Source organism: Musa acuminata, chromosome BXJ2-7, assembly GCF_036884655.1.
Source record: "Musa acuminata AAA Group cultivar baxijiao chromosome BXJ2-7, Cavendish_Baxijiao_AAA, whole genome shotgun sequence".
Classification (NCBI taxonomy): Eukaryota; Viridiplantae; Streptophyta; class Magnoliopsida; order Zingiberales; family Musaceae; genus Musa; species Musa acuminata.
This window is the reverse complement of record NC_088344.1, coordinates 17,564,832-17,586,462: the sequence shown is the minus strand read 5'-3', so window position 1 is coordinate 17,586,462 and position 21,631 is coordinate 17,564,832. Positions and strand designations below refer to the sequence as shown.

Sequence of the window (21,631 nt, the reverse complement as noted above, 5' to 3'; positions counted from 1 at the left end):
CCGATGGTGGCGAAGACTATTGAGCATTCCGACTCACAAGGACAGCACCGCGGACAGAAAGACAAATCCAAAACTATATCTCTTCCTATAATGTCGGAGCCTTCCACAACAGAGGTTTCTCTTGGTACTAGTGGACAGGAGAAACATAAGTCAGGAACTTCATCTCTTCCAATATCATTGGATCCGTCCACAATAACTCAACAAACTCAGGCCCAAACAAATCTCGCCAGCAAGGATATTCTTCCTCAACAAACTCAGGCCACAACAAACATCGTCAACAAGGATATTCTGTCTCAACAAACTCATGCCCCAACAAACCTCTCTAGCCAGGCTACTCCAACAAGTACTGATATGGCAAAAAATGGCGGACCCCACTCCTGGCAACGTCCCCCGCACGTGGACATGCGCGGCGCCCCAGGAAGAGCAATGAGGGTGACGGTCTGCGTCCGGACGTCAGCCTCGCAGAGCCCACAGCCCCCTTCAGTTGACCCAGCACAGTAGGACGAGACAAAAGTAGGTAGCGGTTGGAGCTCGCCCATACCCTGCGATTCCCCGGTCCCCTACGCAACATCCTCGGCGATGTCGGACGCTATCGGAGGTACGGCCCCGATTGACGGGATGGCGCGCCCGGTAATGCCGAGTCCCCCTATAAACACCCCCGAGCCAGAAGGACAAAAGGGGACTTGCTCTTGAAAGGAAAACGACCTCCACGTCACTCTCTAACTTGATCGTCGGAGGGGTCGGGTGGAGCATCCCGACCCGACCTTTGTGCAGGTACCGAGCCAAGGCCCCCGTCCGGACACGCAGCATCCCCGCCCGGAGGAAGTCGCAGCGTCGCCCCGAGGCCGAGGCCGCGCCCGACCGCCTTGGCAGAGACAACGCCCCAGGGAGATCCTCGCCATTCGGACCCCCGAACGAGCCGAGACGACCCCCCGGGTCACGGCTAAGAAAAAGGTGTTTACCCTAACATAATGGCGCTAGAAGGAGGACCGGTCCGAATGTCAAGCGATCAACAGGCTCACTCCGACGAACCCCTAGCCGTCAGGTCGCACACGACCGACGCAACGGAAGAGCATCCCCAACAGGAGGGGGTTCGGGACGAGCGCCCCGCTGCGATCTCGGAGCGCTATTGGCGATTGTTCAACGACCCTGGTCTGTTGCCACCCATCGCCAATCCCGGTGGCCCGTCCCCCGTGCCGCCTGAAGCCTTCTACGACCTCACACACCAGGTCCGGGCTCTTACGGGAGTGATGCAGACCATCATTCCGCTAGTCTCTCCTCCGACGTCTTCGCACTCAACCCTGCCTCCACCACGGCAACGGTCCACCGCCCAGAACCCCGCACCGCTTCCCGAGTCTCCCGCTTCGCCTCTGGGCCAATCGACCCAACCCGGGAGCCGAGGAGCGGAGGATCCAGCGACGCACCCGATGCCCGTAGCCCCGCTTTCAGACTCGGCGGAGGGCCTGTGGGCCCAGCTACACCTTGTAGGCCGCCGACTGGATGAGGTGCAGCGTGAGGTTCGCCGGACCAGGGGAGACCCAGGGGCCGAGCAACACCAGGGGTCCCCTTTCACCCCCGAGATTCAAGAGCATGCGATCCCGCCGCATTTTCGGCTCCCTTCATTAGACGCCTACGATGGCGCCACCGACCCGGCTGACCACGTAACCGCTTTCCGCGCCCAGATGGCGCTGTATGGGACGTCCGACGCCCTGATGTGCAGGGCTTTCCCGATAACCCTGCGAGGCCCAGCCCGGGCGTGGTACAGCAATCTGAAGACTGCGTCCATCGCCTCTTTCGACCAGTTGGCCAAGGATTTCGAACTTAACTTTCTGGCTCATGCCAAGCCGAGGCCGTCGGTGGCAATGCTCCTCGGGCTCAACCAGAGGGACGACGAGCCCCTTTCTCACTTCGTGGACCGCTTCACCATACAAATTCGCGGGCTGACTGATGATCACCCCTCTTTGATGATGCAGGCATTCATGATGGGCCTACGGCCTACCCGATTCTTTTGGTCTCTGGTGGAGCGACCCCCCACTTCGGTACCCGAAATGTTACAACGCGCAAACCAGTTCGTCGCTGCTGAAGCATGGATGGTCGGAAGGCGCGACGAGCGCAAGAGGGTTAAGCCAGAGCAGCCCCGGCAGCAACAGCCCGCTACCTCCCGGCGTAGGGCTGGTGGACTCGACGATGCGGTACCCAGGTCCCCTCCCCCAGGCCTGAACTCCTCCCGGACCGAAATATTTCTCCACATCAAGGAGAAAGGTCTTCTCAAAGATTCTCACCCGATGAATAGCCCACGCGAACTCGCGGACCGCTCTAAATACTGCCGTTTCCACCGACAGCCCGGTCACGACACCGAGGAGTGTCGAGAATTAAAAAGGCAAATTGAGGAGCTCATCCGCCGAGGGCACCTCGACTCATACCTCCGGCCAGATAAGGAGTTCTCGCCACGCCCGGAGCGGCACATAGATGTCATAACCGGCGGGCCAACGTCCGGAGGGAACTCCATGGCGGGCGGAAAGGCCTACGCCAGGGCCTCCCGAGCCGAAGCTTCCAAACATGAAAAAGGCCCCGAAGTCACCTTCCCGACCGGGGGACCCGTGCCAGCCGAACATGATGACGCACTGGTGATATCAGCCAGAATCGCCAACGCGCAAGTAAGAAGGATCATGGTCGACACTGGAAGCTCGGCCGATATACTTTATTGGGACGCCTTCCAAAAGCTCGGCCTGGTAAAGGAGAACATGAAGCCGGTATGCTCAACGCTCACGGGGTTCACCGGCGCCTCAATCTCGTCACTAGGGGTTATCACCCTGCCCCTAACTTTGGGAGTTTTCCCGAGGACAAAGACAGTGATGACCTCCTTTCTAGTGGTCGACGTCCCCACGGCATACAACGCCATCCTCGGACGGCCAACCCTCAACAAGATCCGAGCCGTCATCTCAACTTACTACCAAACCATCAAGTTCCCGACCCACGATGGGGTCGGAGAAGTAGCGGGGAACTCCTGGGAGTCCAGGCGTTGCTACTTAACCGCCGTATCGCTAAACAAGAGAGCGAGGGTCCAATTCCAGCTGGAGGACCCCCGGGAGGGAAAAAAACCGACCCCCCGCCCCGAGTCGAAGGAATCCACCATCGACTTACCGCTGATCAAAGGCAGGCCCGACCAAACAATCAAGATCGGGTCAAGACTGCCCGAACAGGAGCAACAGTAGCTCGTCGGCCTTCTGCAAGCCAACGCCGACATCTTCGCTTGGACGCCATCTGACCTGGTAGGAGTCCACCCGGAAGTCGTGCAACACCACCTAAACATCTCGCCCGATGCCCGTCCGGTGAAACAAAGGCCCAGGCGGCAGGCCCCAGATCGGCAACTTGCCATCCGAGAAGAGGTAAGCCGACTTCTAGCGGTCGGTTTCATAGAAGAGGCCAGGTACCCACAATGGCTCTCCAATGTAGTCCTTGTCAAAAAGCCTAATGGAAGCTAGCGGATGTGCATTGACTACACCAGTCTCAACAATGCTTGCCCAAAAGATTGCTACCCCCTACCGAAGATCGACCAGCTAGTCGACGCCACAGCCGGCCACACCCGTTTCTCGTTTATGGATGCCTTCTCCGGGTACAACCAAATCAGGATGGCACCCGAAGACCAAGAACACACAGCTTTCCTCACCGAGCAGGGGATATATTTTTACAAAGTCATGCCGTTCGGGTTGAAAAATACCGGGGCCACCTACCAAAGGACGGTGAACAGGATGTTCGCCCACCAGATTGGACGAAACATGGAGGTATATGTCGACGACATGATCGTGAAAAGCCGAACAGCCGAAGCTCATCCTTCCGACCTGGCTGAAACATTCGACACCCTGCGAAGGTTCGGCCTGCGCCTCAACCCTGCCAAGTGCGCCTTTGGCGTAACCTCGGGAAAATTCCTCGGATTCATCATACACGAGAGAGGGATTGACGCCAACCCGGAAAAGGTCCAGGCTGTCATAGACATGCAGCCCCCTCGGACGATCAGAGACCTGCAACGCCTTAACGGGAGGTTAGTCGCCCTATCACGCTTCCTTTCCCGATCGGGAGATCGCTGCCTCCCCTTCTTCAAGGCCTTGAAGGATCCAAAAAACTTCCAATGGACGGCGGAATGTGAAATGGCCTTCGAGCAGATGAAGCAACACCTGGCCAACCTCCCCCGACTCGTGTCAGTCTCCCCAGGGGAGAAGTTGAGCCTCTACCTCGCCGCCTCTCAGCACGCGGTCAGCTCGGTTCTGGTCAAGGAAAACTCCGGCGATTAACTGCCGGTCTACTATGTCAGCCACATGCTAAGCGGACCAGAGGGACGCTACCCGCCAATCGAAAAGCTGGCACTGGCGCTCGTCCTGTCAGCGCGAAAGCTCCGCCCTTACTTCCAGGCCCACCCGATAGAGGTAATAACTGACCGGCCGCTTCGGCTCGTTCTGTCTAAATTCGACGTTGCAGGGCGCCTCCTCAAATGGGCAGTGGAGCTCAGCGAGCATGACATACAGTACACGCCTCGGACCGCCATTAAAGCCCAGTCCGTGGCAGACTTTATCGCGGAGCTGACCCCGAGTACAGGCGAAGGACTCGAGCCACCGCGTGACACGTGGACTCTCCACGTAGACGGGTCAGCCAACGCAAAGGGCGCCGGCGCAGGGCTGGTGCTGGTGACACCTGACGGCCGCTCGATTGAGCGCTCCTTCCGTTTCGGGTTCAGGGCCACCAACAACGAAGCAGAATACAAGGCTCTCCTGGCGGGGCTCCGATTGGCACTGGAGATGCGGGTGACCGACATACGCGTAATCACCGACTCACAGCTGGTGGCTAGGCAGCTCGACGGCGAATACGAAGCCCGGGACTCGACCATGGCGAAATACTTGGCACAGGTAAAAAACCTTGCCACCAAGTTCGTCCATTTTGAATTGTCGAATGTTCCCAGGAGCGAGAACCAGCGAGCCGACACCCTGGCAAAACTGGCGTCCGGCTCGGCCCCCAGGGCTCGACCCGAGACCGAAGAGCTCCCCCACCGAGCCATAGAGGTCGTCGCCACAGTCACGGATGGCGCGCCGGCCACTTGGGTACAAGAGATGCTACGCTTCAAGCGAGACGGAACCCTACCCGACGACGAAATAGCGGCTCGACGCTTGCGTCGGACGCAGGCATGGTACTCTGAAGGAGGACGGTTGTACAAGCGGTCTTTCTCACGCCCCTTGCTACGCTGCCTAGAGCCGAACGAAGCCCGGACTGTGCTGTCCGACATGCATGAAGGGGCCTGCGGGGAACATATAGGCGAACGAGCCCTGGCGCACAAGATACTCCGACAGGGGTATTACTGGCCGACCATGCGCCAGGACGCGAAAGCTTTCGTGCAGCGATGCAGCTCATGCCAGGAGCACGCCCGCATCGCCCGACAGTCGGCGGTCCTGTTCACCCCCGTCGACTGTGCTTGGCCATTCGCGCAGTGGGGGCTGGACATACTCGGGCCTCTCCCACCCGCCTCCGGCCAGCGGAAGTACATCATCGTAGGAGTGGACTACTTTACCAGGTGGGTCGAAGCCGAGCCCCTAGCCACCATTACGGAGTCACAAGTGGAAAGGTTCGTGTGGAGAAACCTCATAACTCGGTTTGGCCTGCCCCAGTCCATCGTCACCGACAATGGACCTCAATTCGCCGGCAGGAGGTTCCAAGAGTTTTGCGCCGAGCACAAAATTCAGCTGAGATTCAGCTCGGTGGCTTACCCCCAAGCAAACGGGCTAGCTGAAGTAACCAACCGGTCTATCGTCGACGGTCTTAAGAGGAGGGTGTCCGCTACCCGATCGGCTTGGATCGAAGAGCTCCCGAGCGTCCTGTGGGCGCTGCGCACTACCCCCAAGACCCCGACCGGGGAGTCTCCCTACAGCCTCACGTTCGGGACCGAGGCTGTATTACCATCCGAAGTAGCCGTCCCAACTCCGCGGACAGCAGGCTACAGCGAAGAGGCCTCGTGTGAAGGACTCCGATCCAACCTGGATCTGCTCGAGGAAAGACGGGCCAGCGCACACCAGAAAGCTCTTTCTTACAAAAGAGCCATGGCAAGGGTCTACAATCGGAGGGTGCGACCCCGGTCGATAAAGATTGAGGACCTGGTCCTGCGCAAAATCGAGGTCAGCCACCCAACCCAAGTAAGGGGGAAACTGGCCCCGAAGTGGGAAGGACCCTACCGGGTCATCGGAGTATCCCGACCGGGGACGTTCCGATTCGCAACAATGGATGGCGACCCCGTGCCCCGGACTTGGAACATACAGAACCTTAGAAAATACTTCATCTGAAGACGCGGGCACTACGCAAACACGGAAATCAGAAGAAAAGAGCATCTTATTAAAAAGGAGGGGATACAAAACCATAACCATGAGGAACAGAAACCAAAACTCATACAGAAAACCCCTCACACCCTCGACCTCGACTCCGACATACAAAAAACAACGCTCATCACTCTCCTAGAGTCTTCGGGCGGTCATCGAATGGCACGTCCTCCGGCATGTCCACCTCCAGATCCACGGGATGGGAGGCAAAGGGATCCCTTTCCACCTCGGAGCCAGGAGGGCATGAGCCGAAGCGACCTAGGGCGATTCTATATCCGTACTCATAGGGATACTCGCCCCATTCGGGCCAATCCGAGCTCGAAGTTCTCAGACTTCTTGTAAGCCTCGATCGCCTCTTTATCCTTCGACGGGCGAAGGCGGACCTCCTCGGCTAGCGCGTCCGAAGCTGCGCGGACTTCAGCCTCGGTGATATGAATGAGCAAGTTGATTATAATTCTGCCAAAGACCCTTTAACTATTCATCGAGGACCAATGACAAGAGCGAAATCTAAAAGGATGAAAGAAGCCTTAACTTGTTTATTAGAAGACATTTGGAAGGAGCAAGCTAGTCAAAACTTGGTCAAGGTTCTATGGATACAAGAAGAGCCTAAAATAATCAACCTGATTCAAATAAGTCAAAATCATGAAGAGAAATTCCAACCTTGAGAGAAGGATGAATTTTTAGCCATCTTTGAAGAATAAAGGTCATTCAGCCATATTGGACCATATTAGGAATTGTGTGTTTATTCATGAATAATTATTCAAAACAATTCAATATAGATTCATGAGTAATCTACATTCATGCATTAGGAATATAAATGTCATTTAATATATTCATTCCCTTTATACTTGGCCTTTGTACTATATAAACAAGGCTAACTCTCTTTGTAAGAGCACACATATTGGAGAAGTATATTCGACTTACAATACCGGTGAGTGTTTTGTTTTTAAGTTCTTGCATGAACTTTGGACTTATCAAGCATTTCTGTTTGTGGCGTTCAAAACCCAAGAAAAATCTTTGTTTTTCCTTTCAACTTATCAAGCTTTTTAGTTTGTGGCGTTTTAAGGGAATCAAAGTACTATTCTAATTACTTCATCAAATTTTCATTGATTATGTGATTAGAATAGTTTTCCTAACTTCAATCTTGAACGATCCATCTTGTTTCAAATCGTTGGAGGGGGTCAATTTGCATTCCATATGTATCATAGCTCTTTAGCTATCGGGGTATATGGTTGCTAAGTTGAAGATTTCCATCATTTGGTATCAGAGCTCGGCTCAAGTTTGAGGTTTGCGTATCTATTTATTTGCTATCTTTTAGATTTTCTTTTCTTTTCTCTTCTTCTTCTATTTGGCCAATATCTATAAAAAAAAAAAAAGAGATCAAAAAAGTCAAAAAAAAAAAAAAAAGAAGAGAGAAAATCAAAGGCTAAAAAAAAAAAAAAAAAAAAGAGAGAGGGAAATCAAAGGTCAAAAAAAAAAAAAGAGATCAGAATTAAAAAAAAAAAAATTGCAGATTCAAAGAATACTTGCAAATTACAGAATTTGATCTTTGTTCATTTGAATTTCTATTTCGATTTGGAAATCTTTCTTCATTTCTAAAAAAAAAAAAAAAAAAATTCTAGTCTTTGCTTATGATTAAAGTGCATTACACACATCTTTAAATTGACCTATCTTTTGTTTGCTTTTAAAGCTGTCCAATTTCACTATTTTTTTTGAATTGCCATAATCTGAATTGTTTGTTTAGGTACCTTAGTTAATCTAAGAACTCAAATAACAAAACAAGAGAGGTAAAAGACAAGAGCGGTAAGATCAGTATAGAGAAAAGCCAAAAAAATTATGTGAAACATGAGTGGAGTGAATCAAATCTAGAGTGAAAAAAAAAAAAAAAAAAACGTGAGGGAGTGTTGGTGAGGTTGTTCTAACTTTGTTTTTCAGGTTGTATACATGTCTAAAGATAAAGAAGTGAGTTCTTCATCCAATGATCTTTTAGTTCAAGCAATGCAGCAACAATTTGAACGTATGTTCAAAGTGATGGGAGATGTAAGAGATCATCTAGAAAGGCATGATGATGCAATTAATAGATTGCAAGGTGAACCACGACGTGGGAGACAACCAACCTTTGTCAATGAATATGATGGTGGCGATGACGTGGATGATGACCAAGTTACTCTAATTGGTCAAGATATTAATCCTAGAAGACAAACTAGGAGAGGACGTTTTGATGGTGTGGACAGAAACATAGGCAGCATCAAAATGAAAATTCCTTCTTTTCAAGGGAAGAATAATCCAGATGCCTATTTGGAGTGGGAACGAAAAATGGAGATGATATTTGAATGTCACAACTACTCTGAAGAGAAAAAGGTAAAATTAGCCGCTGTTGAATTTTTTGATTATGCTATTGTTTGGTGGGATCAATTGTGTAAAGACAGGCGTAGAAATGGTGAAAGGCCTGTGGAGACTTGGTTGGAGATGAAACAAATCATGAGGAGGAGATTTGTCCCTAGCTATTACTATAGGGATTTGCATCAACGGCTGCAAACCTTGACACAAGGTTCCATGAGTGTTGATGAGTATCACAAGGAGATGGAGATAACCATGATAAGGGCTAATGTGGATGAAGATCGTGAGGCCACCATGGCTCGATTCCTAAGTGGATTAAACAAGAACATTACTGATCTTGTAGAATTACAACATTATGTGGAGATTGAAGATATGGTGAATGTGGCCATGAAGATTGAGAGGCAACTCAAAAGAAAAGGCACAAGGTATGATTCAAAATCTTATTCGGGTTCTTCTTCTTCTTGGAAACCGAATTGGAGTAAAAAGGATGATAAACCCATTGTTAAGCCTAAAATTGATGAGACTAAAGGTAGAAATGAATTAGGCAACAAGGGTAAAGGTGAGAATCTACCTAATCAAACTAGAGGTATTAAGTGTTTTAAGTGCCTTGGGCATGGACATGTGGCACGCGAGTGTCCTAATAAAAGAGTTATGATCATGAGGGATGAAATTGTAGAATCTGAAAGTGAGAAAGATGATGATGAAGACATTCTAGAGGATACTAGTGATATAGAGTATGCTAAAGGTGAAAATCTAGTTGTTCAACGCATACTTAGTTTGCAAAATGAAAATGATGAACATGGTGAACAACGTGAAAATCTGTTTCATACTCATTGTTTGATTGCTAACAAGTTGTGTAATGTGATTGTTGATAGTGGAAGTTGCACAAATGTGGCAAGCACCTTGCTCGTGGAGAAACTGAAATTACCTACTATCAAGCATTCAAAACCGTACAAGTTACAATGGTTGAATGATAGTGGTATAGTAAAGGTAAATCGACAAGTGTTAATTTCCTTTTCAATTGGTAGATATAAGGATGAAGTTTGGTGTGATGTGGTACCTATGTATGCTAGTCATATGTTATTGGGGAGACCATGGCAATACGATCGAAGGGTAATAGATGATGGATTCAAGAACCGTTATTCTTTGATCATAGATGGACAGAAATATCAGCTTGGACCTTTGCCTCCAAAGACAATTTTTGAGGACCAAATGCGCATAAAACAACAATATGAGGAGCTTGAGTCTTCATTAACCAAAACTTTGGGGAGGGAAAAAGAAAGGGAGAAAAAAGAAAATGATGAGTTGAGTAATAAAAATGAGAGTATACTTATAAAAAAAAATAAAAATGAGAGTATTGGGAAATACAAGGGGAGAGAAAACAAAGAAAGTTTGAGTGAAAGAAAAATGAGTGTTTATGCCAAAATGAGTGATGTGAAGAAAGCCTTAACCATGAGGCAGCCCTTACTTGTACTTATGTACAAGGATGTTCTGATTGCTTCTAACAAAATTGACAAGAGTTTGCCTAGTGTTATTGTTGATCTTTTACAGGAAAATGAGGATCTCTTTCCCGAAGAAATTCCTAATGGTTTGCCACCAATTAGAGGAATTGAGCATCAAATTGATTTCATTCCAGGTGCAAGCATACCAAATAAGCCAGCATATAGATGCAACCCCGAAGAGACCAAGGAAATCCAAAAACAAGTAAGTGAGCTTATGAAAAAAGGGTATGTGCGAGAAAGCATGAGTCCGTGTGCAGTTCCTGTTCTGTTGGTGCCTAAAAAGGATGGATCATGGAGAATGTGTGTTGATTGCCGAGCCATCAACAAAATCACGGTAAAGTATAGACATCCTATTCCTAGGCTAGATGATATGTTGGATGAATTGCATGGTTCTTGTGTGTTTTCAAAAATTGATTTAAAATCTGGATATCATCAAATAAGAATGCATGAAGGTAATGAATGGAAAACCGCTTTTAAAACTAAACATGGTTTATATGAATGGTTGGTTATGCCTTTTGGCCTAACTAATGCACCTAGTACTTTCATGAGATTGATGAATCATATTTTACGTGCTTACATTGGAAAATTTGTAGTGGTTTATTTTGATGATATACTTGTGTATAGCAAAAGTTTAAATGAGCATGTAACACATTTAAAAGCTATTTTTGACGTGCTTAGAAAAGAAAAGTTATATGCTAATATAAAGAAATGCACTTTTTGCACTAATAAAATTACTTTTCTTGGATATGTTGTTAATGATAAAGGAATACATGTTGATCAAGAAAAAGTGAAAGTAATTAGGGAGTGGCCAAAACCTACCAGTGTTAGTGATGTTAGAAGTTTTCATGGTCTTGCTAGCTTTTATAGAAGATTCATTAAGGATTTTTCTACAATTGCTGCACCAATAACTGAATGCATAAAAAAAAATATGGGATTTAGATGGGGTGAAAAACAAGATGATGCTTTTAATTTGCTTAAAGACAAACTCTGTTCAGCACCTTTGCTTGCTTTACCGAACTTTGCTAAAACTTTTGAGATTGAGTGTGATGCGAGTGGAATAGGAATTGGAGGAGTCTTAATGCAAGAAGGCAGACCCATTGCATTCTTTAGTGAGAAGCTAAGTGGAGCAAGTCTTCACTACCCAACATATGACAAGGAGTTTTACGCTTTAGTAAGAGTGTTAGAGACATGGCAGCACTATCTTTGGTATAAGGAATTCATTATACACACCGATCATGAGTCCTTGAAATATCTCAAATGACAAGGAAAACTAAACCGTAGGCATGCAAAATGGGTGGAGTTTATTGAATCCTTTCCATACATCATCAAGTATAAACAAGGTAAGGAAAATGTGGTTGCCGACACTCTTTCTAGAAGGTATGCTCTAATTTCTCAACTTGATGCAAAATTATTGGGTTTTGAGTATATTAAAAATTTATATAATTCTGATCATGATTTTGCTAATGTTTATGGGGCATGTGAGAAAGAGGGTTTTGATAAGTTCTTCAAGCATGATGATTTTCTTTTCAAAGAAAATAAGTTGTGTATTCCTCAATGTTCAATGAGAGAATTACTTGTGAGAGAGGCACATAGTGGAGGTTTAATGGGGCATTTCGGGATTAGAAAAACTTTAGATGTGTTAAGTGATCATTTCTTTTGGCCACATATGAAAAGAGATGTTGAGAGATTATGTAAGAAATGCATTACTTGCAAACAAGCTAAATCTAAAGTAATGCCTCATGGATTGTATACTCCTCTTCCTATAACTAGTGAGCCTTGGGTTGATATATCCATGGACTTTGTCTTGGGTTTACCAAGGTCAAAAGGAGGGAGAGATTCTATTTTTGTTGTTGTTGACAGGTTTAGCAAGATGGCACATTTTATTCCTTGCCACAAAACAGATGATGCAACACATGTTGCGGGGCTGTTTTTCAAAGAAATTGTAAGATTACATGGCATTCCAAAGACAATTGTGAGTGATAGAGATGTGAAGTTCCTTAGCCACTTTTGGAAAACACTTTGGAGCAAGTTGGGTACAAGGCTATTGTATTCAACCACTTGTCACCCACAAACAGATGGACAAACGGAGGTGGTAAATCGAACTTTATCAACACTTTTGAGAGCCATAATTCAAAAGAATTTGAAAAATTGGGAGGAATGTTTGCCACATGTGGAGTTTGCTTATAACAGAAGTGTACATGCTACAACAAACCATTCCCCATTTGAAGTTGTATACGGGTTCAATCCATTAACTCCTATGGATTTGCTATCTTTACCTTTGGAAAAGGCCAATTTGGATGGTAAGCAAAAAGCTGATTTTGTCAAAGCATTGCATGAAAGGGTCCAGATACAAATTCAAAAGAAAACTCTACAATATGAGAAACAACACAACAAAGGCCGAAAGCAAGTAGTATTTGAACCTGGTGATTGGGTTTGGTTACACTTGAGGAAGGAAAGATTTCCTAACCAAAGGAAGTATAAACTAATGCCAAGAGGAGATGGTCCATTTCGAGTCTCTCAAAAAATCAATGACAATGCATACAAGTTGGAACTACCGGGTGAGTATGGTAATGTTAGTGCAACCTTCAATGTTTCTGATTTATCTTTGTTTGATGCAGGTGATGAAGACACTGATTCGAGGACGAATCCTTTCAAGGAAAGGGGGAATGATATGAATGAGCAAGTTGATTATAATTCTGCCAAAGACCCTTTAACTATTCATCGAGGACCAATGACAAGAGCGAAATCTAAAAGGATGAAAGAAGCCTTAACTTGTTTATTAGAAGACATTTGGAAGGAGCAAGCTAGTCAAAACTTGGTCAAGGTTCTATGGATACAAGAAGAGCCTAAAATAATCAACCTGATTCAAATAAGTCAAAATCATGAAGAGAAATTCCAACCTTGAGAGAAGGATGAATTTTTAGCCATCTTTGAAGAATAAAGGTCATTCAGCCATATTGGACCATATTAGGAATTGTGTGTTTATTCATGAATAATTATTCAAAACAATTCAATATAGATTCATGAGTAATCTACATTCATGCATTAGGAATATAAATGTCATTTAATATATTCATTCCCTTTATACTTGGCCTTTGTACTATATAAACAAGGCTAACTCTCTTTGTAAGAGCACACATATTGGAGAAGTATATTCGACTTACAACACCGGTGAGTGTTTTGTTTTTATGTTCTTGCATGAACTTTGGACTTATCAAGCATTTCTGTTTTTGGCGTTCAAAACCCAAGAAAAATCTTTGTTTTTCCTTTCAACTTATCAAGCTTTTTAGTTTGTGGCGTTTTAAGGGAATCAAAGTACTATTCTAATTACTTCATCAAATTTTCATTGATTATGTGATTAGAATAGTTTTCCTAACTTCAATCTTGAACGATCCATCTTGTTTCAAATCGTTGGAGGGGGTCAATTTGCATTCCATATGTATCATAGCTCTTTAGCTATCGGGGTATATGGTTGCTAAGTTGAAGATTTCCATCACTCGGCCTTTTCCGCCCTTTTGGTAAGGCCAAGCGCCTCCGACCTCAGTAGGCGCAGCTCCGCCCGATCCAAACGGAGAAACTCTTCGAGTTCCTTGACCGAACTGCCCAATTGCTCGAGCTCCGCCTTCAGGCGCGCCACCTCCTCCTCGGAGTCGGTCGCACGTTTTTCCGCGGCCGCCACCGCTTCTGGGCCCGACCCGGCCCGAACTTCCTCTAGTTGGTGGCACAGCTCGGAGTTGCACTTGCTGAGGTTCCAGATTACCTGGCCAGCGTCACGCACTCGGTCCATCAGCGTCGTCGAGTAGTGGAGGCCCTACCACAGAAGAAAGAGGGTCAGCGCACGGTCACAAAGACACTTGAAGTTAACAAAACACTTACAAGTGTCAGAAACCTCCCCGCCTTGTTGAGCATAGCCTCTGAGGGCAAGGTGTATAGGTCCCGAGCCAAGACGGGGTGGAGCACGCCTCGAAGAAAAGCGGCCGAGGGATCTCCCCCGGCCCATACCTTGTCCCCCCGGGATAGCCCTTTCCAGCGGGCGACTAGCGGGTCGGAAGCCTCCCCCGGAGGAAGCTCGCCCATAACCAACGACCATAGAGGCTCGTCGGCCCCCGTGCGTAGCCCGCACAGGTCGTCCACCGTAGGTAGGCTCGACCTCTTCCCGGCCGCCCCTTGGCTAGACCCGTCCACTTGGGAAGGCCCTTCATCCCGAACGGCCCACTTTGTGCCAACGGTTGTCGAAGGGATGGCCCCCGCCTTGGCTTTCCAGGGACCAGCTGTTTTCGCCTTCTTTGACGGGCGCCCCTCCAGGATCTCTAACGGAGCGTCCGCCGAGCCGGGCAACGGGTCGGCTGAGGGATGCGGAGAGAGAGTGGCGGACGGGCGTGGGGAAGAAGCCGACGACGAGCGGCCACCGCGGAGTGATAGAAGCTTCATTCCTACAAAGGAAAACAAGCAAACTATCACAAACTGTGGGAACAGGCGAGACACGAAGAACACCCGCTATAAACGTACCCCCGAAAGCCGGGCTAAGACCCGCCTCGGCCAGCCACTCCTCGGTCATAGCTCGGATGGCCTGAGAACCGGGAAGGATTGCCCGAAGCCTCTTCAGGTCCCGACGCTCCTCGTCGTTCAAGTCCGGGACTGTGTTATCTATTACCCTCACTGCCCACCGAACTCCGAAGCCCCAATCCTTCGACTAGTTAACGTAAAAAAACCGTCCCTTCCACCCTTTGTTATTCGAAGGGGCCCCCCCGACGCGAAAGCCGGCCCGGGCTGACACGAAATAGCCCCCCAGCCCCTTGAAAAGGCGAAAACAAGAGAGAAAGAGGTTTCGGGTAGGGGTGATGTTAGCATAATAACATTCCCCTAAGAACGCTACTAGGTAACGCCATGAGTTAGGCGCCACCTGGGAAGGCGAAATCCGCCACAGAGAAAGACAGGAGACAATGATAGGGTGAAGGGGAAGGCGCAACCCAGCCTCTAGGGCATCTTGAGTCAGCGCGAAATCTCGAGGGACCGGGTCGTACGACCGCTGCCCCGGATCAAGTGCGACCAGAACAAACTCCTCCGGGATGTGAAAACGCTCCCGGAGCTTTTCCAGCAACGACCCGCTCACCGCCGAGTCGAGGTCGTGCGGCCACATTAGAGCCTCAAGGGCTCGCGTCGCCTCCTCGTCTGGGGAGGGCGGAGGCGTGCGCTCCCGAGCTCTATCGAGGGACAAAGATGGAGAGACAGGCGAGAGGGGCATCCTTACCGGCTTTGGAACGAACAAGAGGGACGGCGAGAGAGCGACTGGGGAGTGACGGCGTAGGAAAGGAGAAGGCGCGATGACAGAAAGGACGACGAGGTCCAAGACTCAGCAACAAGAATCGAGAAACGGGCCGAGTGCGCCGTTTACATAGGAAAAATCTCGCCAGGAGAGACGTCCCTTCGTCTCCCCATAGCGGCCAATAGCTCATCCGCACACTCACTCATCGCATCAGGGAAGGTCAACGAACACCCTATCATAAATGCGGACCCAAGGTCGCTGTAGGGAAGGACAGGGAGAACGGCCACTGCGACTCCTCGACGCCTAAGAGGAACGATGATCTTTTCGCATGTTCCCGAGACCACCTCCTCGGCGCGGCCAGCCCGCCCGAGACGTGCTCCTCAGCTGCATGTTCCCGAGACCACCTCCTCGGCGCGGCTAGCCCGCCCGAGAGGTGCTCCTCGGCCACATGTCCCCGAGACCACCTCCTCGCCGCGGCCAGCCCGCCCGAGACGTGCTCCTCGGCTGCATGTCCCCGAGACCACATCCTCGACGCAGCCAGCCCGCCCGAGACGTGCTCCTCGGCCACATGTTCCCGAGACCACCTCCTCGGCGCGGCCAGCCCGCCCGAGACGTGCTCCTCGGCCACATGTCCCCGAGACCACCTCCTCGGCGCGGCCAGCCCGCCCGAGACGTGCTCCTCGGCTGCATGTCCCCGAGACCACCTCCTCGGCGCGGCCAGCCCGCCCGAGACGTGCTCCTCGGCCACATGTTCCTGAGACCACCTCCTCGGCGTGGCCAGCCCGCCCGAGACATGCTCCTCGGCCACATGTCCCCGAGACCACCTCCTCGGCGCGGCCAGCCTGCCCGAGACGTGCTCCTTGGTTGCATGTTCCCGAGACCACGTCCTCGGCGCGGCCAGCCCGCCCGAGACGTGCTCCTCGGCCGCATGTCCCCAAGACCACGTCCTCGGCACGGCCAGCCCGCCCGAGACGTACTCCTCGGCCGCATATCCCCAAGACCACCTCCTCGGCGCGGCCAGCCCGCCCGAGACGTGCTCCTCGGCTGCATGTCCCCGAGACCACGTCCTCAGCATGGCCAGCCCGCCCGAGACGTGCTCCTCGGCCGCATGTCCCTGAGACCACCTCCTCGGCGCGGCCAGCCCGCCCGAGACGTGCTCCTCGGCTGCATGCCCCGAGACCACGTTCTCGGCATGGCCAGCCCGCCCGAGATGTGCTCCTCGGTCGCGTGTCGCCGAAAGCACCTACGCAGTGCGGCCTATTTGCCCCGGACATGTGCCTCAATCGTGAACTGCGAAGAGAACCATCGCTTACCGATCAAAGCCACGCCTCGAATCCCCGCCGTCCGATGCCGAGCCATGGCTTCCTTTGGGGGGGGGATATGATATGGCAAAAAATGGCAGACCCCACTCCTGGCAACGTCCCCCGCACGTGGACAGGCGCGGCGCCCCAGGAAGAGCAATGAGGGTGACGGTCTACATCCGGACGTCAGCCTCGCTGAGCCCACAGCCCCCTTTTGTTGACCCAGCACAGTAGGACGAGACAAAAGTAGGTAGCGGTTGGAGCTTGCCCATACCCTGCAATTCCCCGGTCCCCTACGCAACATCCTCGGCGCTGTCGGACGCTATCGGAGGTACGGCCCCGACTGACGGGATGGCGCACCCGGTAATGCCGAGTCCCCCTATAAACACCCCCGAGCCAGAAGGAGAAAAGGGGACTTGCTCCTGAAAGGAAAACGACCTCCACGTCACTCTCTAACTTGATCGTCGGAGGGGTCAGGTGGAGCATCCTGACCCGACCTTTGTGCAGGTACCGAGCCAAGGTCCCCGTCTGGACACGCAGCATCCCCGCCCGGAGGAAGTCGCAGCGTCGCCCCGAGGCCGAGGCTGCGCCCGACCGCCTTGGCAGAGACAACGCCCCAGGGAGATCCTCGCCATTCGGACCCCCGAACGAGCCGAGACGACCCCCCGGGTCACGGCTAAGAAAAAGGTGTTTACCCTAACAAGTACTATCCAGGATATTGTGCTGCAACAATCTTATCGTGCTTCAACAAACCCTGCCAATCAAGACCACATGATTCAAGGTATTTTAAAGTTTAAAAATCTGCAAGCTGTAGATGAAGTGGATAAATATAGGAATAAAGCCATAAAAGGTAAGGATATTGTGCGGGAGGAAAATTCAAAACCGAAGGATAAGAAAAAGGATGGTACAGCCCATCCAAAGTCGTAAGATAAATACCTTACCACCTTTTCATTTCTTTATTACTGATGAAGATAACATGTTGGAATGTTCGCGGACTTAATAAGCCGGAGAAATGTCGGGAGCTCAACAGAATAATCAAGTCTGCCGCATGTGATATTGTTATTTTAGTAGAAACAAAAATTAAACAATCGCGCGTTCAAGCTCAAAAGAATTTAATATGGCCGGACGCAGAACTGTTTACCAATGACTCAAATGAAACTTTTGGTAGAATATGGGTCTTATGGCATCCTAACTCTATTAATGCTTGGTTTATTTCTGCTACTGATCAATTCATTCATCTTAAGGTAGAGGACAAAAAGAATGGCTGTCAATTCAATTTCATTGGTATATATGCTTCAAATAGTATGCAAGAAAGAAATACTCTTTGGTTTGACCTGACTAATGTTGCAAATGGCTATCTCAATGTACCTTGGATTGTTCTTGGAGACTTTAATACTGTTCGGTACACAATTTTATTTGTGCATCATTATATATTCAAATTAAAACATACATAATTTCAAAAACCTTATTTTTCATGCATAATACCGAAAAATAAATCAATCATCATTAATGGATATATCATACATGATACTTAAACATTAAAATTTTTAAGCATTTATCAACATGTTGATCATGATACCAAACATTCATCATTTAAAGCATTCATGATACATATCATATGCAATACATTATGTACGTCATTGTCATAAGTATTGCATGCATCATTTCAAATTCATGAATATTTCATCATTGCATGCATCATGTCAAATCATAAAATATACAATCATCATTAATGCATGATTCATAATCATCATTTATTTTGCAACATGATGGTACCAAATTTGTCAAATTACATTCTACCATACATGATCGAAACTTCTTATTTGTATACATCAAAACAAATTAATGAATATTTCATGTATTCTTATCATCTTTTTTTTAGTAAGAAAAAAAAAAAAAAGATGATAAGAATACATGAAATATTCAATAATTTGTTTTTGATGTATACAAATAAGAAGTTTCGATCATGTATTCTTATCATCACATAAGGAATATCAAGAAAAATTATTAGGTGATGAGATAAACCATAAAAATCATATCATGAAAGATTAGAACATGTGAATACAAGGAATTACATAAAAATCATACCATAAGTAATACAAGTGTTGAATCTCGTATTTTGATGATGAAACCAATTGATAATTATGTTTATATTTAACTGTATTTTGAGTGATGCAGGTCTACTCGATCAGGATTAGACAATTAAGGCAGGAGGAATTGACTTTGCGTCGGAGGAGATCACGTTAGGATATTGGATGGCAGAAGGCTTCGGACGTCGGGCATCGGGCCAAGAGCGGAATTGCGCCAAGAATATCGACGTTGCGGAGGTCAACCGCTGATTGGGCAACAAGCCGCAAGAGAGGACGATGCGCCGAAGAATCGGACGAAGCACCAACCAATGACGTGCTGGGCAACAGAATGTCAATTCGCTTTATAATAATTGTCTAGATCGGAGTAGAGTTTTTGCTTGTGTGTGCAGGATTAACTACGATAACGACGAAGACATAAAGCAAAACAAAGTGTCGGAGTCAAGCACGAAGGATTCATTGCAAGTTCAAGAGTTCGACGGAAGTCCGAAGGTTCATTGGGAATGCTGCCGGAACTAGCCGAGAATGAGTAGGGAGCTTGCCGAAGGGTTTTTCGGAAGCTCGCCGGAAGGTTCGTTGAAAGTTCGCGGAGCTCGCCGAGAAAGATCGGAGCTTGCCGAAGAAGCTCGTTGGAACTCGTCAAGATCAAATCGTGAAGTCTAGGAGCTTGCCGGGAGTCCGCAGAATGGTTTTCGAGAGTTTATCGGAAGACCGTCGGAAGTTCGCCGGAAGCTCACCGGAAGAAGTCTTGACTTACGGACTTTGTAATAGCCTAGAAAATGTCTTTAAATTCATAGTTAGCACGTTAATTAGGGTTAGGATTATGTGTTAATCCTATAACCCAAGTAGGGGCCAATTGGGCCCGAGTTCGGACTGGTTTGGGTCAAGTTTGGAGCCCAACCAGTGAGCTGATTTGGCCTAGGCGGTGGCACCGCCCAGCACCCGAGAGCTGGGCGGTGACACCTCCTGGGCTGGGCGGTTGCACCGTCCAGCACCCGAGCGCTGGGCGGTGGCATCGCTTGGCTGGGCGGTGGCACCTCCAGCACCGGGAACCCAAAGAGAATTCAAATTTTGGAGCCTAAAATTTGAATCCTCTTGAGGCCTATAAATACCCCTCAAATCTCAGCTGAGAGAACAACTTTTGTGCAGCAAGTGATTGAGAGAAAAGTCTTAGAAGAGTCTTTGCCTTTCTTGTTTTCAATTTGCTAGAGTTCTCCTCATTCCTTCTTGCTGAAAATTTGTAAGAGGTTGAACTGCTTGTAAAAGGTTGTAAGAGGGGTATTTGCCCTTCCATTTCAAGAGATTTGCTAGTGGAAGGTGGGAGCCTCATCGAAGAGGGGCCTCGCAAGTGGATGTAGGTCATTTGACCGAACCACTCTAAAATCGACGTAATCTCTGGTTTGCATTTCATTATTGCTATTTACATTACTGCAAACCTTCTTACATGCTTTAGTTCCTTATTACTTTTGCTGCACAACTTTAAGAATACGCTTTCAAGTTTAGCTTTTTAAGTTCCATTCTTATCGTACGAAAGATTTGTCGAAACCAAAGTTTTAATCCGCTGCACTAATTCACCCCCCCCCCCTCTTAGTGCCGCTCCAATCCTAACAATTGGTATCAGAGCCACGTTTTTCTACCTTGGTTTAACACCCAAATAGAAATGGCTCTTTACGGCTTTCAAGAGGGTCACTCTCTCATTTGTCCTCCCTTTTTCAATTGGACGGACTACACTTATTGGAAAACTCGAATGAGAGTTTTCTTACTTTCTTTGGATTTGAATTTATGGCACATAGTCGAAAATGGATTTGAAATGTCTTCTCTCCCAATGAACCATTGGAATGATTTGGAGAAGAAGATGTTTTCTCTAAATGCAAAGGCTATGAATGCCTTATATTGTGCACTTGACAAAAATGAATTTAATCGCGTTTCGATATGTGACTAGGCTTTTGATATTTGGAGAACTCTAGATGTCACTCATGAAGGCACTAGCCGAGTGAAAGAGTCCAAAATCAATATTCTTGTGCATTCTTACGAACTTTTCTGGATGAAACCAAGTGAGTCCATTGGAGACATGTACACCCGTTTCACGGATATCATCAATGGACTCAAAGCTCTTGGTAAAAGTTTTTCTAATTTTGAACTAGTCACTAAAATCTTAAGATCCCTTCCAAAAAGTTAGGATCCAAAAGTTACGGCCATTCAAGAGGCCAAGGACCTTAAAACATTCCCTCTCGAAGAATTTATTGGGTCTCTAATGACCTATGAAATGAACAATGTGATAAAAAGGAAACTCGAGAATAACCTTCCAAAGGACAGGAAGGATTTCGGACATAGAACACATGAAGACCACTCGAGCATAAGCTCAAGTGATGATGAACTTAAACTACAAATGAAACAAAAATTAAAAAGAAAAAAGAATGGAACTACTTGCTTTGAACGCAAGAAGAATAAAAATTGGGATGAATCGAGCTCTTCCGAAGACGAGGAGAAAACCAAGAAAGGTGAGGTAGTAAACTACGCCTCAACCACTTTCAACAATGAGGTAATCGAAATCCCCCTAATTTATTTCGAAATTACATAATACTTTCATGAGTTATTTTTAATTTAGTTTAGGATTAATTTTCTTAAAAATTACATGTGTTATGTTAATGCAATAAAATGTTAGATATAAATCTAATTCTTATACACCTAGTAAGATTAATCTTATGTATGTGCTTGAGAAGCAAGAATGTGTATTTTGACGATTTCTATATTGATTTTCAATGACGATGCATAACTT

General features: G+C 47.8%; 1 protein-coding gene across 1 annotated transcript; it reads left to right on the top strand.

Annotated features, from left to right (window-relative positions):
• The first annotated feature begins 4,316 nt into the window (after positions 1–4,316).
• On the top strand, positions 4,317–6,603 carry LOC135616360 (uncharacterized). Its single transcript, XM_065115547.1, has 3 exons — positions 4,317–5,476; positions 5,561–6,158; positions 6,496–6,603. Exons 1-3 carry the CDS (start codon positions 4,317–4,319, stop codon positions 6,601–6,603), a joined length of 1,866 nt encoding a protein of 621 aa, XP_064971619.1.
• Positions 6,604–21,631: the final 15,028 nt, after the last annotated feature.

What these genes read in the sequence shown, in the direction of transcription:
- LOC135616360 (XM_065115547.1), top strand. Translation starts at nt 4,317, where the DNA reads ATGCTAAGCGGACCAGAGGGACGCTACCCGCCAATCGAAAAGCTGGCA. An exon ending in TGTGCTTGGCCATTCGCGCA is followed by an intron (nt 5,477 to 5,560) that starts GTGGGGGCTGGA and finishes CTACTTTACCAG; the next exon opens with GTGGGTCGAAGCCGAGCCCC. An exon ending in TGGTCCTGCGCAAAATCGAG is followed by an intron (nt 6,159 to 6,495) that starts GTCAGCCACCCA and finishes TCACTCTCCTAG; the next exon opens with AGTCTTCGGGCGGTCATCGA.